Genomic DNA, 18,147 nt, shown 5'->3' with positions numbered 1-18,147 from the left:
CTCATGATAGATGAAGGCCGGCCGGAAAAACATACACATTAAGCATGGCCGGATTTTAGGATGTGCAAGATGGGCAACAACACATTGCTTCAATTTTTAAAGGGCCTAATATTTACACCGTTCATACTTATTTGAAATAAAAATCATATATTTTACCGTAGGAACTATGATTTTTGCATTCAACTGGTGTTACACCGTTCATACTTTTTTTTTTTTTTTGAAAGTAAGCATGTCAATAGTTATGCTGTGCAACCGAATGCACCATGCGCATGGTGCATACGATGCAAAACGACGCCGTTTTGACTAAAAACGCGCGTCCCACTTAAAAAAAAAAAATTCATGTTCGATTCTCGGCAATAGCATTATTGTGGATATATAGTTATGAATTTCTGGATATATAGTTATGAATTTCTGGATATATATTTATAAATTTATGGATATTTAGTTCATTCATTGTAGATATTTACTTCATTCATTCACTGTGGATATATAGTTATGAATTTATGGATATATTGTGGATTTTTACTTCATTCATTCACTATGGATATATAGTTATGAATTTGTGGATATATAGTTATGAATTTATGGATATATAAAAATGCTATTGCCGGAATCGAACCTGATTTCTTTTTTAAGTGGGACGCGCGTTTTTTTTTTTAACCAAAACGACGTCGTTTTGCATCGTATGCACCATGCGCATGGTGCATTCGGTTGCACAACATAATTTGCGTAAGCATGGTGCATGGGCCTAATATTTACACCGTTCATACGTATTTGAAATATAAAAATCATATATTTTACAATATTGGTTTTAAAGATTGCACTTATACTTTTGATAGGGCCTCATTTATTTATAGAGACGGGGCCAAAAAAAAAAAGGGGTCCAACATTATTAAGGGAAGGGCAAATTATGTCATGGACCCGTGTCCACCTTACAAGGTGGATCCGGGTTATATTCACAATTTTGAACTCTATATTCACAATTTTTAACTGTATATTCACAATATTAGTACTGAATACAATTTTAGATCTCAATACACAAAATTACAGAACTCGATATTCACAATTGCATAACTCTGATCTATATTCACAATTTTTAAACTCTATATTCACAATTACATAACTGAATATTTACTCGTTGAGTTGTTTTCAATAATTAAAAAAAATCATTGGTTGTGAATATTCAGTTCTAAAATTGTGAATATAGGCTATGTTTGGCAAACCTAGCTGAAAAGGTAGCTGAAAGCTGAAAACTGAAGAGCTGTTAAGTTTGAAAATGTTTGGTAGAATTAACTTTTTGATAAGGTGATAAATGTAAAAAGACAAAAAAAAAAAATCATAAAATTTGAATTAGTTTGTTTACATATTAAAATTTAACATTTTGTCTTTAAAAAAATTAACATTTTGAAATAAAACTATTAGCATAATCATGATCTAACATCCCATAATGAAGTAGTAATATTTTTGTGAATCTCCTTCATATAATAATAATAATAATAATAATAATAATAATAATAATAATAATAATAATAATAATAATAATAATAATAATATTTGCGATGAAAGTTGTGAATAAAGGAGAAGAGAAAAGAGTTTTAATTGGGAAGGCTAAAGGATGCTATTTTTTAAAAAATAATAAGGACAAAGATGGAAAAAAAAAAGTTAGGAAACTACTAGCTTATTTTGCAACGGTACCTAATGTAGCGTTCCAAAATAAGGTCTTATTTTAAGCTATGAGCTTAGTTTGAAAACATTAGCAAACAAAGCTTATAACTTATTAATAGCTTAAAATAAGTTATAAACCCCTAAATAAGCTCTGTCAAACAGATTCATAGTCTCAAAAATTGTTAATATAACCCAGATTCACCTTGTAAGGTGGACCCAAATCTATGGCATATGTATAACTATCCGTAAAGGGAGTGACATTTTTTGTTTTCTTGGTTGTTCAAACATTACATCATGTACTCCTCTATTGGTATATGAATTGAATTGCCTTGTTGGTAGCTGATTCAATTTAAAGCATTGTACGTGTAAATTCAGACATATAGATCTAGGTTTGTTCCAATATGTACAAATGATGCTATAATTAATGTTCTTAGCTTTACGTTCAATTTGGGAGTACAGTACATGTGGTAGAATCAAATTTCAAAATGTTTGGAATATCTTTCCAAATTCTATCCTTTCATATGTTAGAATATTTAAATATTTTGATCTCAATGTAGAGTAAAATAAAAAATTCAAAAGTAAAAGAATAAATGTGTCAAAATTCAAAATTAAAACTTATGGGATAAAAATCACATTAATCAAAATGAAAATAACTCTTTGAAGTCTGAAGTACACCTCCGTTTTATCCATTATTGAAATTTGAAGTGTTGCTTCAGTTGTTTGCGTACAGGGGGGATACATGAATCTTTGCTGATATTTCTTAACTGCTGATTCCATACTCAAGCTTTAGCGCTGATTAGAAGTCAATATAAATAAATATTAAAGTGATGATTAAAAGCTGGTTGGTGAGACATGTGAACACAGTCAATGATGTCACCATCTGGGCTCAAATAAGGCTGAACTTACCCCTGCAAGTGTACCCATTTGCAATCTTATTTGTCATGCCACATGAATATATTTTTTATTTTTATTTATTTTTGTTATATAATGTGTAATGCAAATTTGCAACTGAACAAGTTTGCAAAGTACAAAGAAGGCTGCCGAATTAATATTGCAAGGCAGCCATGCTGCCTGCAAATTTGTACTTTTCTTTAGTTTTTATTTTTTTATTATTTTATTCTTATATATATACTCCTTCAGTCCCGAAATGCATGTCTTCTTTGCTTTTGGCACAAATTTTAAGACAAACAATAAAAGTGGACTCTCTTTTCATTTATGCCCTTGTTTCTTTTTTGAACACTCATGTATGCCCTTGTCTTCTCCAACTTTCCTGCTGCTCCCGTACTGTTCCTCTTCTTCCTTAATCTCATCTTCTTCATCTTCATCACACAAATGCTCTTATGCTTCATAACCGTTTTTTTTTTCTATTCTTCTCTATACACCTAAGCTAGCAATTAAACAAAATAATAATAATAATAATAATAATAATAATAATAAATAAATAAATAAACTTAATACTTTTAAAAATCACCAGATCTGCATTCAACTATAAAAATAGATTTAAAAAAAAAAAATCAAAGATAGTGATGTTTACATATCTAACAGAAACGAGGGTCATCAATTTAGGGAGTAATAAAATTTTGACGAGAGCATATGTCGGTGTCGACTATTGAAACCCATTAATTGCAAGAAGAAAAGAAGAAGAAGAGGAAGATGATACTGATGATGAATGGGGATTCTGAAGAGGAAATTTTGAAATGGAAGTGAGGAGAACAAAGAATAAAAGTTTATTTATTCTTCTTCTCTAAACTGGCCTGGGCACAGCTTTTTAGGGCAATATTGTGTGGAATTGTGGTTAAAGTCTAAAGGGCAATCTTGTAAAAATAAAAATATAATGATATCATTTTTGGAAAGTAGACAATATTTTGGAACGGATAAAAAAGGAAAGTAAGACAGGGAAAATTGGACGGATGGAGTAATATAAAATAAAAGTGAGACCCATTTTTGTGAGTGAGAGAGATTTGTAAGGATGTAGTGTGAATAGTGGATGACTTGCAAATAAGTTGATGTGGAAGTGGGACCCATTTTTTAGAGTGGGAGAGATTTGCAGGGATAATGTTAGCTTAACATGTACCATGAATCCATGCTTTAGCCGCCACTGAAGATAATCAATCGTTATGCAGCGGAAGTGTCCCGGTGGACATGATTCTATGTTTATAATTACTAAACTATATATTCATAATTATAAAGCTATATATTCATAATTTTTGAATTTTATATTCATAATTATTGAAGTTTATATTCACAATTATAGAATTTTATGTTCATAATTACTGAACTATATATTCACACTTATAAAACTATATATTTATAATTTTTGAACTACATATTCATAACTTTGAATAGTTTTGAAACTGTGTACACCTTACAAGATGGACACGGTTCCACAACATAGTTTGCCACGGAAAAGCTAGTAGGCTTCTCCTTCTAAACTGGACAGAGAAGCCCATAAAGCTTCTGCGTCCATGTTGATCTGGACAAAGATCCATCCATATAGACATGGACGTAGAAACCATGGCAAGTTTTTGTTGTTGTTGTTGTTGTTGTTTTTTTAAATATAATTTTTTTTATTTTTTAAAAGTAGGTTTCAAAATTATTAATCGACGTGACATTTTTTATGACATGTGATTTGGGGTAACATGTTATTATAGGTCAAATGTGTCAATTGCATACTTTTAAAAAGTTTAAGGCTTCAATTAAATATTTTTAAAATATATATATATATATATATATATCTCGAAGATCTAATTGTATTTTGGTATATATTTAAAGGGTCTATTTGACACTTATCTCAAAAATAAAAAATGAAGTAAAATGTGCAAATACATGTATTATTACTTTATGTCTCCACAACATATATGGTATACATTTATGATACATGGAATGATCATAGGGGTAGCAATATTTTCAATTCCCATGCTAGAAGTGCTTTTCCAATTTGAAAAATCATTTATATGATTGATATAAATAAAAAATAAAAAATTGTTGGATCAAGCTGAAAAATCTTTAAAAATAAATAAATAAATTTATTTTCTTCTTGTCTCTTCAATAAAGTTATGATTTTTCATTCCGCCTCTTCTAATTTAACAACTTTAGTGAGGTATCGTCACGAATGAATCAATGATGCAATGTTGCTATTCCTGATTTCAAATGGATTTTGTAATTTAATTATTTATCAGTGACTTAGGGCATTAAATTACTTGTAATTATGAATGGAAACTAGTAAATACTTAATTTTGGTCATATGTTACAAAAAAAAAAAATGTAATTATACCCCTATGTTTTTATTTTGTTTTTTGTTTTAACTACTTTTACTGTTATGAGATTATGAATTTACAGTTATGTAATTATGAATTTTTTGTAAATTCATAATCTCATAACAGAAAATTCATAATTTCATAACAGAAAATTCATAATCGCATACCAGAAAATTCATAATCTCATAACAGAAAATTCATAATTTCATAAGAGAAAATTCATAATCTCATAAAAGAAAATTCATAATTTCATAACTGCACATTCATAATTTATGAATGTTGAAGAAACTTGCGCGAAGAGGAAGTGAAACCGCGAAATGTGAAAATGAAGAAGAAAAGTCGCGCAGTTAATTAAGAAAAAAAGAAAAAAAAAAAAGAGAAAAAAAATAACGGTGCACCGTTACCGTTGGGACCGTGTTCACCATGGATGGTGAACACAGTTCCATGGCATAACGATTGCTTTTCCGTCATATCAGACGGAGAAGTTGTTGGTTTCTTCATCCAAACCGGACAAAGAAGCATACGGGCTTCCTTTCAATTTGAGCGGAGCCTCTGCAGCCAGTTGATTTAAAAAAAAAAAATTTGAATTAGATGCCATGTCAGATGTCATGCAAGCAAAATTAATACTCAATTACCTTTTGGTAACATGTTAAATATGTTAATTGCACAAATTTAATTAGAGAATCGTGTAAGCCCCTACCACCGAGGTTTAAATTTGTGACCATCCATTTCGAATGGTAATCAGGATGCAATCACATTAAATGATAGTTGGCGGTAATTAAATGTTTTTTAGTCTATTTGACCCTTATCTTTTCTTTTTTTTTTTTTTAATTTTATTTGATGCAACATGTTTTGATTAATATTTAAAAAAAAAAAATATTGTTGTAACATATATCGATTAATATTTTAAAAAATTGATAAGTCACAATTTTTATTCATTTTTTTTCTCTAATAAAGTTAAGACATGTGGTATAAGTGTTACTTCCTCAAACACAATTATCATTTTCTGGAGACATATTTTGCATCAGAATGTGTTAGGATTGAGTCACAGAAGATTATATTCCAGTTTATAGAGTCTTCCTTTTTCCTTGCAAATGTATTTTCAAAAAAGCAAATATAACAAAAATTGTAATATTATTAGCGATCAACAGAGTATTTAAAATAAAAAAAACAAACAAACAAACAAACAAACAAACTTAATTAAATAACTTAGCAGTACAGAATTTCAAATCTACAATACAACCGTACATTTGTAGGAATCATCCCACTATTATTTATCATATATTTATTATTATCTAATCACATATAGCAAGATCAATAATCTCATCCCACTATTATTTATCACATATTTATTATCTAATCACATATAGCAAGATCAATAATCTCTCAAGGATAAGCTTCAATTAAGGACCTTACTCCCAAGATTAGAATTATTTTGTAATCACTAAAGCCGGCTTCAAAGAAGAGTTTTGCCCAATCTTTCTCTGCTCTCTGTCTTCCGGTCAGTGCAATCATTGCCAACATATCAAACAAAATCTGAGTTTCAATTGATTTTTCGTCATTTCTCACGTTGCCAATCACCATGTCTATTATAATAATCTTCCCACCATTTTCTTTGCTGGGAATTGATTCCTTACATTTCTTCAATATTTTCACGCTTTCTTCATCGCTCCAATCGTGTAATACCCACTGCACATATATGCATCATAACGTACACTTATATATGTTACATTAGAAAGTTATATTATAATAAGAATAATTATATTGAAATTAAATGAATGCGCAACCACAATCAAATTGGTTACTATTTACTTGGTAACCATAAGGTTTCAACTTACAAGTTTAACTCTCCACAGGAGTGTCCTATTAGATTTTTTAGTTAATTAATAAATTACTTAGACTGATTTACTTACTTGTAGTCATTTGTCATTTAAGATACAATGTGGGTGACCTCGTGTACACTTTCGGGTATCAAATGAAGAGATATGATGCATGAATTTACCTTGAGTAAAACAGCATCTGCAGGAGGAATGGACGCGAACATGTCACCTCCAACATAGTCCAAGTTCTTAGTACCTTCCAGGCCTTGGACAACATGCGGAAGATCAAACACAGTGCACTTAAGATGAGGGAAAGCGTGAGCGATGATTGTGGCCACAGTTCCAGTGCTACCACCAACATCAATAAGTGAATTCAAGCCCTCAAACACTCCCCTGCAATACTTAATCACCACATTCATAACTAGCCGGGAATCTCTGGCCATGGCGTCGGTAAACAAGTGGTTAACCTTTGGTTCCTTACGAGCATATATATAGTCCCATAAGGTCATCCCATGAACCGTAACAAACGGCGTGGGGTCATCGTTCTGAAACCACTCTATGATATTGTGCCATGGCTGTGTCAAAATGGGATCAAGTATAGCTAGCACTAAAGGTCTGATGCTCAAGGGGTTGTCTTTAAGGAGTAGAATGGAAGGCGGGGCGAGCGCATAGCCTTCATCATCAGACCCTTGGGTCTTGGTGATGACAAAGAAGCCAGAATGAATTAATGTGCGCATGAGGCGAGCAAGGTGGGTGGATTTTGCGTTGTTGATTGGGAGAGCATTCACCAACTGGGTGAGGCTCATGGGTTGACCGTGTTTGTGGATGATGTCTGGTATCTCCAGCTGAACTGCACATTTGAGGGAACCGGAGTTGATGAAATTGAGGATGTGGTTCCATATGTGAGTTTGAGAATCAAGAATTTCACTATCTTTCTCTGCAATAAGTGGAAGCAATGCCATTTTTAGCTTCACTATGTACTGGAGAGCTTATACTGCTACCTCTTGCATTCCCATGTCTTCAATCCATCCATATTTATAGCCTAAAATTTGCAGGTTACCAGTATGACAGTTAGACATACAGGTAGGTAGCTTCATTTTATAATTTACAGTAGGAGTTTAATTTATTCGAGGACGTACTATAGACAATTTTTTTTGACAATTTTTTTTTAAAAAAAAATTGATACTACATTATTTGCACAAATGATTATATTGTCATTTTTATATTTAGGGTGTGAATTGAAGCGTGTTCCATCTCAACTTAAACGTCTAAGCTGATAGTTGGATGGCACATTAATGGTTATATGCTGCTCAAGAGTTTGGTTCATGAGATTTGACACAAGGAATGAAAATGAAAGTTATACATATTGTTTGAGTTAATACCAAAAATGGTCATCGATTATAATGTTCTCAATTTCGTCTTAAATAACCTTGGTGACCTAATGTAGTCACGACTTTTGTGTTATTTCTCAATTTAGTCCTTCGTCCGTCCATTTGGTTTTTAATAGATGGACAATTCAGTAATTTTGATATTGACATCTATTTACTGCATGCTAAATTTGCGAAGTGCGAAGTCTTTCTTTATTTTATGAATTACTCTCAGAATTACTTAATTACAAACCTGCGAATATAAAATTTAATTCCCAGGTCTAGAAGTAATTCTTAAAAGAAAAAAAAGATTTTACACTTTGCAGGGTAGAGTGTAAAGACGCGCATGAGGCGGCTAAGGTGGTGGGCTTTTGCCTTGTTGATAGCGAGGGCGTCAACTAACTCTTCAAGCGTGATGGGTCGATCATGTCTTTGAATGATGTCCTATCAATCACCACTTGAGCTCGTCCTTTATAATCCGTAACAGATGAATCTCCTTGGCGAAGAGCCTGAAGTTGACCAAGAAGATTCAGGGACCTAGCCCGTGATGAAGACGCCAAAGCTTGTTCGATGGCATCCCACACAGCTTTGGACGTCCCGCGGCCTATCACGAGTGGCATGACTTCTTCAGACAACGAGGATATAAGCATGGAGAGTAATGCTTGATCCTGGTGAACCCATTGCATGCAGTGCATGCCGGATTGATCGGCGGCGGCGCGGTGGAGTCGGCGAGGGCATGGGTTGCTTCCATCAATGAATTCCATTAAATCATGTCCTTGGAGAAACGGAACAACCTGAGTCCTCAAGAACAAGAAATTTTTGTAGGTCAGTTTGATACTCATAAAGTGATAGGGCAGTGGATATGGAAGTGACGGCATTAGAAACGGATGAGACGGCTACATTCGAGACGGTCCGTTCAAAAGAGTTAACAAATCTGTCAGCCATGATAACTAGAAACCCTAACTAGTTGATACCAGATGAGAAATTACAGGTATATATATAATGAGAGAATCACATGAAGACTATGATAGAGAATCATAATTTAACTCAAATACATAGAGGCCTACTATTGTGCACCAATAATCTCATTCATCTCCTTCAATGCCATCCCTATTTTCAACTAGCTAGCTTAACTTGTACTACTTTTGCTACTTGCATTGCATTTTTCATAGAGAAAATTGTAAATTATGCCCCTCCATAATATGCAAATTATCAATGTCACCCTTCAATTATTAGTAGTGTAAATGTTGCCCCTCAATTTTCAAAATGGTACATATATTGCCCCTCTTGTACCGTAAGGGAGGGGCAATATAATATATGTACCATTTTGAAAAATGATGAACAATATTTACACTACGAAAGGGCACTATATGTACCGTTTTAAAAATTGAGGGACAACATTTAGACCACTAATAATTCAGAGGTGACATTAATAATTGACATATTATGGAGGAGCATAAATTACAATTTTCCCTTTTATATATATATATATATATATATATATATATATATATATATATATATATACAGTCCATCATGGTTTGTGTTGTTAATTAATCTATGCATATCTCTGGCTCATCTTTATCGGGTTACGTTACCGTCAGCCTATCATATGTTTTTATTCATCATCAGCAACATATATAGATTGGGTATACGGTTATCTATTCAATTAATTATTTACTACGAAAAATATACAACTCTGATCTATTAATAGTAACTTATCAAATTTTGTGTCTGATTTTTGTATTCCACTTATATCTTTTGCCCCAATTTGTTGGATTAACGGTAGGCCACGAAATCTTTTTTTAATGTTTGATGTATAATTGTATACACAATAAAGAAAAAATTGCATTTTATAAGATAATTGTAAAATTTGCCCCTAAATTATAGGATAATTGTAGAATTTGTGGTCATATTCACTTTTCGTCCCTAAATTATCATTGATGTTGCACTTTTCGTCCATTTACTAATGAAACATTAAGGACGAAATTTACAATTTTAATATAATTCAGGGACGAAAAATGAGCGAGAAAAGACGAAAAGTACAACGTTAATGTTAACTTAAGACGAAAAGTGAACATAGCCAACACTTATGGACAAATTCTACAATTAACTTATAACTTAAGGACGAAAAATGTAATTTTCCCATAAATAATAATTTACACGAATATATTTTTATTCTTTTACAGGGCGTTTGGTTGGAGGGGGGAATTATGTGGGAAAGGAATTGTAATTCCATGGGAGTTGAATTACTGGGAATAAAGTGGGAATTTAAATTCTAATGTTTGGTTGACAGGAATAAAATTACTGAGAATTTCAATTCCAATGTTTGGTATACATGGGAATTGAAAGGGAATAAGTAGTATAAAGTCAAAAATGTCCGTTATTGTTGTTAGACATTAATTTTAGGTTAAAAAAGGAAGGGATAATTTTGACTCATCAGTATCTTTTTTTCCTAGGAATTAAAATCCCAAGGGGGGACATGGGATTTTAATTCCATGAAAATGGGGAAATTGCAATTCCATGGAATTACAATTCCCTCCAACCAAACTACGGAATTTAATGGCCTTTGGAATTAGGTGGGAATTAAGTGGAAAGGGAATTTAAAATCCCTCCAACATTAGGTGTTGATAATACGCGCGTGCGTCAAGCAAGTGCAGTTCAACACGTGAATCTGAATTTGTAAAAGCTCTCATTCTCTCTGCATTATCTTCAAAGGGATTGAGATATTGTACCAGAAATAACTAGTACAATTTTTTTTTAAAAAAAAAAACTAAATATATGACTTTAGGCTACCTTTATAAAAGAAATGTAATGTATTGTTAAAAAAAATATACTGTGACAAATTTATTAATAAATTTATAAAAAATCGAAACCTTTTTAAAATAAAAGGAACACGATTTCATAAAACAACGCGTCAAGTTTTTGCGATTCTTTTTGAAAGAAAGTGTCACAACATAAAGTAATGCAAATTTTTATTTTTATTTTACAAGAAAGTGTATATGTGATAAGTGCTTATTTGTCTATATTTTTGCTCCTTTCACTAAGCCATTTTGTTTATTGATCATTCCAAATTTCATTAGATTAGGACTAATTTGTGTTATTTTGCAAGGAATTTGGTTTGAAAAGCTTTGGAAGCAAAAATGAATATTTTCATGCATTTTGAAGGACATTGGAGTCAAGTGGAGCATTATGGATACATTTAGGGTTCATGGGAGCCAAGGAGAAGCTAAGGTGATGAGCAAAACACTTCCAAGAAAGCCTAAGAGTGGTGCTTGCAATGGTCTTGGTCATTTGGACAAACCAAAGCAAAAGATCATGCAAATGCAATTCCCGACCTGTACGTCGATGTCTTAGTTTTTGGACCATATCTCGAGCTACAAATATCCAAATTAAGTGATTCTTGCGCCATTTGAAAGAAGACTTGAAGGTCTACAACTTTCATGAAGACACCGAAGCCTAATTCTGAAGAAAAAAGGGTCAAAATTAGCCTGCAAGTCGAAGTTCTGTTGCAGATCAGCACTCGACGCGTCGAGAATTTTCTCGACGCGTCGAATCTGGGCAGTGTGATCGCGTTTTGCAATCTGTAAATTCTCGACGCGTCGAGCCCCTCGTCTCTGCTCTATTTTAGCTGAGTTTTCACTCATTTTTACATGGTTTTGAACCCCATTCGAACGCTAACTATTTTCTACTCTTTCTTTTCATATTTTAGTATTAGATTAGGTGTAGATTTAGGTTCTTTATCATATTTCAAGCTTGTATTGAAGGATCTACACTTGGATTTCAAGATTTACCATCCATGTCTTAGTGAAGTTTTCTTCTCCCTTTTATCTCTTTATCTTACAATGTTTATGCTTTACATTTATGTTTTTGTGTTCTTTATGCTATTGAATCATGAGTAGTTAGTTTATGGACTTGAGTTAGGGTTGTATTATATATCTTGATGCTTGATTTGTGATTATTGCATAAAGGGGATTTTGCCTACCTAGGGTTTTTGAGTTTATGAAGGATTTGTGTTTGTATTTTGTTAATGCTTGGTGTACAACATTCATTGACATGTGTTGGAGGATTATTGGCCTCAATGAGAGTTGGGTCAAGATTTCAAGCCACTCCTTGCATAAACCCGATTTTTCCTATGAAAATGGAAGAAATTGGGGGTTTTAGATGCTTTGTGTTCTTGAAGAACTTAGAGTTGATTCACCACGAGAGTGGGGCAATTCCTTGTTCTAATCCTAGCTAATTTGCTCACGTGAGTGACTTATAGACTAGGATTCCTACGTGCATCCCCTCTATTCCTTGGTTGTGTGATTTTCCCCAATCCTTAGGTTGTGCTATGCATCTAGATGATAATGCTCCCTAGCTTGAGTCCTATTTCTTTATTTTGTGTTTATCTTTGTGTATATGTGTTAGTCTTATCATTTCCTTAAACTTGTAGTTTGCTTAGCTTCTTGTTGATTTCCTTATGCTAGTGCCTAGTTTATTGTGATTGCATATTGCGTGCCATATCCCCAATCCCCTGAGGACGATATAACACCCGAGCTCACATCTTATTTTTGCTACATCAATATGCGACCCTTTCTATGTAGAAAGGATTAAGAATACCCTTGTTTAACCCAAAAACAAAAACAAAAAACAATATATATATATATATATATATATATATATATATACACACACACACACACACGATCCTTTTTATTTAAACGTATCGTGAATTTTTAACTTTCTGTGACCATAACATATGCGACCCTTGTATAAGGGTTGCAGATTGAACTGTTTTGTACTAATGAATTATTTTAAATGATGATATAATAATCAATTTTTGAAGACATATTTTACATTACAATGTGTCACAGACTCAAAAGAAGATATTATAATTTATTTGGTTATTCTTTTAATTTCTAGAGACATATAGCAAGATCAACCATATTAATCCCTCAAAGATAAACTTCTATCACATATTTATTATATTATCACATTAGGAAGATCAACCATATTAATCCCTCAAGGATAAACTTCAATTAAGGAACTTAGGCCATGTTTGGTAAAATAATTAGCTTATTAGTCAATTTTAACTTATTTGACCACTATTAATTGTTCGCCTTAGTTACAAAATTAATATAAGTGTTTGGTTAATTAGCTTTTTGTAACTCTAAAATGTTAAAATTCAAAAAGTTGTTCAAAACAACTTTTTCAATTAGCTTTTTGATAATAAAAAAAAAAATTATACCAAACAGTTATCAGCTAACAGCTAATTTACCAAACACCTATCTACAATCAGCTAATGTTATCAACTAATTATACCCTCTAATTAATTCAATCAGCTAACAACTAACCGTCATTTATCAAACAGGGCCTTTGATAAGTGCATAATTGTTCATATTTATACCCCATGTCTACCCCATATTTAGCCTTGTTTTGCTTATGAAGTGTCACAATGTTGTTCAAAATGATCTTTATTTTGCTCATTTGATCCATTATGCACAATTCATTATCTTTGAGTAGAAATGAAGGATTTTAGATCATGTTGGATGCATTTGGAGTCAAGGGGAGCCAAGATGAAGCTAAGGAGATGGATGCAACACTTCCAAAGGAGCCAAAGAGTGATGTTTTCAATGGTGTTGATCATATGGACAAATTTAACCAAGGCAAAAGTGGAACAAGCTGAAATTCTCGCATGGTTTGGCCACTGTTCTGTTTTCGGGTAATATCTCGGTCTAGAAATATTCAATTTATGTGATTCTTGTCCCATTGGAAAGAAGACTCAAAGAGATACAACTCATATTCAGACATCAAAGCCTAAAAAGGAAGCCACAGGGGTCGAAATTATCCTTGAAGTTGAAGTTCCAAACTTACAATTCAAAACTGACCACTGTTTGGTTTTTGGACCATATCTCAGCCTAGAAATCTCCAAATGAAGTGATTCTTGCACCATTGGAAATCCAACTTAAAGGGATACAACTTTGTTGAAGACCATAAGTGCAAATAAAATGGTTTTAGTTGAGGAAAATAGCCTAGAAGTCAAGACAAGTGCACAGAATTCTGTTTCCAGGAGCCTCGTACGCCCTGCCGTACGCCCATACGCATGCCAGTACGCATCTCTTCTCCCTGATCCAGTTTTCACTGGAAATGCACCAAAAATCGTACCCCCTGGCGTATGCCCATCCCTGAGGGCGTCCCAATCTGCTCTGCTCTATTTAGGCGCGTTTTTGTGTCATTTCAACTCGGTTTTGACTCTTGTTAGAACCCTAGACACTCTCATTTACTTCCCTTCATATTTTTAGGTTAGCTTAGGCTTAGATTTATGTTTCTTAACACTTTTGAAGCTTGTAATCTTAGATTTGAAGCTTGGATTCCAACATTTCAAGATTCCACCATCCATTTTCAATAGAGAAGTTTTCCTTCCTTTTATATATTTCTTTTGCAAGATTTATGTTTGTTACTTATGCTTTTGTGTTCTTTATGCTATTTAATCATGATTAGTTAGTTTATGGACTTGAGTTAGGGTTGTATTATCTATCTTGATGCTTGATTTGTGATTATTGCAAAAAAAAAGGGAAGAACACTACCTAGGGTTCATGTGTCTATGAAGGTGTTGTGTTTATATCTTGTTAATGTTTGATGTACACATTCATTAGCTTATTTTTGGAGGATTCCTTGCCTCAACGAGAGTTGGGTGATGAATCCAAGCCACCCCTTTCATAGACCCGATTTCTTCCTACGAAAATAGGGGAAATTGGGGATTTTAGATGCTTTGTGTGCTTGATGGACTTGGAATTGATTCACCACGAAAGTGGGGCAATTCCTTGTTCTAATCCTTGTTTATTAATCATGAGAATGGTTCGTAGACTAGGATACCTACGTGCATTCCCGCTTGATTCCTTGGTTACTTATTCTCCCTAATCCCTTAGATTGTTAAAGCATCTAGATGATAATGCTCCCTAGCTTGAGTCTTATTTCTTTATTTTGTGTTTATCTTTGTGTATATGTGTTAGTCTTATCATTTCCTTAAACTTGTAGTTTGCTTAGCTTCTTGTTGATTTCCTTATGCTAGTGCCTAGTTTATTGTGATTTCATATTGCGTGCCATATCCCCCAATCCCCTGAGGACGATATTTCACACCCGAGCTCACATCTTATTTTTGCTACAATAAAAAATTCCTTAATCCCAAGATTGGAATTATTTTGTAGTCACTGAGGCCAGTTTCAAAAAAGAGTTTTGCCCAATCTTTGTCTGCTCTCTCTCGTCCGGTCACCAGAATCATCATCAACATATCAAAGAAAATATGAGTTTCAACAGATTCATCATCTTTTATCTTATTATCCACCATCATTTCTATTATAATAACCTTTCCTCCTTTTTCTTTGCTGGGAATCGATTCTGATCTTTACATTTCTTTAATATTTTCACACTTTCTTCGTCACTCCAATCATGCAATATCCGCTGCGGCATATGTTAGATAACAATACAGACTAACATAAATTCAAATAACGAGGAAATCTGACCTCGTAATAGCGGAAGCTTTAGGACTGTCTAAATTAATATCCCTTGCCATAGTCATTGGTATGCCACTGGGATATGGTAAACCTGCAGAATAAATGTTAGTGTTTTTGTCTACCACTTCTCCCCCGAATACCTGATGGTGCTTGTATTCTGAATACGGGAGCTGTGGGAGGACTATTTTGCTTAGAAGCCTACATGCCATCAATGTAGGCAGATATTCAGTTAAAGCTAAACTGAACATCCTAAGTTGCCTAACAGACTAAATCACTAATTGACTTAATCTTCTACATGCACCACAGCCACTCAATTAATACAATATATTATAACGTATTAAGTTAGGGAAAATACTTACATTCTCCCACTTGGTGTAAGTACTGACACAACCTTTATTAAAGAACAAAACACATGAACCATAGTAATATGTCCTCTATTGATCAAGTGAGTAATATTTTCTATGATCACATGCATTTAGATTCCCTAACTTCGGTTCTTTATGAACAAATTAAACTACCCTATGTTTATTCTTAGTCCCTTAAGGGATGTTTCTCAAAAAATATATTATGTGCACAACTAAAAGAAGAAACCATCCAAATTCATTGTATGATCTCTAAAATCTTAGAAGCATGCCTTAAGTAGAGATCTCTTAATATTAGCATAATGCTAACTATATATATTCTATGACTTCTTTATAAGTTAACCAAAAACACTACCTCTGACGGCTAAGAGCTTGGAGTTGATACATCTGTCACTCCCCACTCATCAAAATGGCCAAAAGATAGTCAAGTCACAAAAGCATTCCAATAACTTAGACAACAAACCAAAAGTCTAAGTCCATAAATTTGGAATCTTAAACATACACCACAACTTCCCAAATAATCTCAAAGTCCACCTCAAAATTAACTGAACATTACGAGTCTTACTTATATGTCTTGCAAAATTGTTTTGAGCCTTACAAATCAAAATGGCGCAGGATCAATTTTAAAGAAACTAAAGACTCGATTAATTGCTAAAGAATTTATTAATTGACAGTGCACCACAAGTTAAATGTTTTCGTTCTAATAAATTCCTTAATATTGTTACAACATTTTCATAAATATATTGCACAACCAAACGTTCAATAAAATGGACTTATGAATCTATAAGACCAATTCAAAATCTAAATTAATACTTGTGAAAACTTTTAGACTTATTGTTAGACGCACAATCCAATTTGAAATGTATGAAAACAATTAATTAAATCCATCAGCTTTGATGGAGTATTTTAATGACATTTTTCTAAATGATCACTTCCATTGCTTAAGATATTCTTTAGCCAAATTATACACACTCATATGCATCATAACATTTGTGTTAGACTAGCAGATCAAAAAGTCAAATTATACTACATCTATCTAACTCATTTTATATGTATGATTGTATTATTGGTTAACTAATAACCTTAACAGAAGTTATTTAAAAAAAATTAAAGTAAAAAATTATTTTTAAAAAATACTAAAGAAAATAGGAAGAAAAAATAATTTGTTTAAATTGTGAATAGTAAATATGACAGGATAATAAGAATAATATATATATTATATTGAAATGATGATGAGATATGATGCATGAATTTACCTCGAGTAAAAGAGCATTTGCAGGAGGAATGGACGCGAACATGTCACCTTCAACATAGTCTAAGTTCTTAGTACTTTCCAGGCCTTGGACAACATGCGGAAGATTAAACACAGTGCACTTAAGATCAGGAAAAGCGTCAGCTAGCGATGGTTCTCGCCACAGTTCCAGTGCCACCTTCAACATCAACAAGTGACTTCAAGCCCTCAAACACTCCCCTGCAATACTTAATCACCACATTCATAACTAGCCGGGCATCGCTGGCCATGGCGTCGTTAAACAAGTGGTTAAGCTTGGATTCCTTACCAGCATAGTCCCATAAGCTCATCCCATGAACCGTATCAAATGGCGTGGGGTCATCGTTCTGAAACCACTCAATGATATTGTGCCATGGCTGTGTCAAAATGGGGTCAAGCATAGCTAGCACGAAAGGTCTAACGCTCAAGGGGTTGTCTTTAAATTAAGGAGTAGAATGGAAGGCGGGGCGGCTTGTCACTTTCTCAATAATTAAATTATTAGAAAAATAATTACAGAGAATATGTTGCTGGGAATATCAGACGGAGAAGCTGTTGGTTTCTTCATCCAGACCGGAGGAAGGAGCAGACGGGCTTCCTTTCAATTTGAGCGGAGCCTCGGCCGCAAGTTGATTTTTTTTAAAAAGAAAATTGAATTAGATGTCATGTCAGATGCTATTCAAAAAAGCAAATATAACAAAAATTATTATATTATTAGCGATCAACAGAGTATTTAAAAAAAAAAAAAAACTTAATTAAATAATATTAGCGATCAACAGAGTATTTAAAAAAAAAAAAAAACTTAATTAAATAACTTAGCAGTACAGAATTTATAATCTACAATACAACCGTACATTTGTAGGAGTCATCCCACTATTATTTATCACATATAGCAAGATCAATAATATCATTC

General features: G+C 33.0%; 1 protein-coding gene and 1 pseudogene across 2 annotated transcripts; both read right to left on the bottom strand.

Annotated features, from left to right (window-relative positions):
- Positions 1–6,106: 6,106 nt before the first annotated feature.
- On the bottom strand, positions 6,107–7,722 carry LOC109187737 (trans-resveratrol di-O-methyltransferase-like). 2 transcript variants are annotated; one of them, XM_019338039.1, is made up of 3 exons: positions 6,925–7,722; positions 6,261–6,611; positions 6,107–6,196 (listed from the first exon to the last, which is right to left on the bottom strand). In XM_019338039.1, the coding sequence occupies exons 1-2, from the start codon at positions 7,702–7,704 to the stop codon at positions 6,309–6,311; spliced, it is 1,083 nt and encodes a 360-aa protein (XP_019193584.1). In that variant the 5' UTR covers positions 7,705–7,722; the 3' UTR covers positions 6,107–6,196; positions 6,261–6,308. The 2 variants fall into 2 exon arrangements, with proteins under 2 accessions (XP_019193584.1, XP_019193583.1); XM_019338038.1 differs by having other exon boundaries at positions 6,107–6,611.
- Positions 7,723–8,507: 785 nt separating this feature from the next.
- On the bottom strand, positions 8,508–17,802 carry LOC109187402 (annotated as a pseudogene).
- Between the last annotated feature and the right edge of the window lie 345 nt (positions 17,803–18,147).

Source organism: Ipomoea nil, unplaced genomic scaffold, assembly GCF_001879475.1.
Source record: "Ipomoea nil cultivar Tokyo-kokei standard unplaced genomic scaffold, Asagao_1.1 scaffold1421, whole genome shotgun sequence".
In the NCBI taxonomy this organism is placed as follows: Eukaryota; Viridiplantae; Streptophyta; class Magnoliopsida; order Solanales; family Convolvulaceae; genus Ipomoea; species Ipomoea nil.
This window is presented reverse-complemented; position numbering and strand designations above follow the sequence as displayed.

Coding starts and splice junctions, on each gene's coding strand:
- LOC109187737 (XM_019338038.1), bottom strand. CDS start 7,704: ATGGCATTGCTTCCACTTATTGCAGAGAAAGATAGTGAAATTCTTGAT. Junction 6,612..6,924: donor CAGATGCTGTTTTACTCAAG/GTAAATTCATGC, acceptor ATATATGTGCAG/TGGGTATTACACGATTGGAG.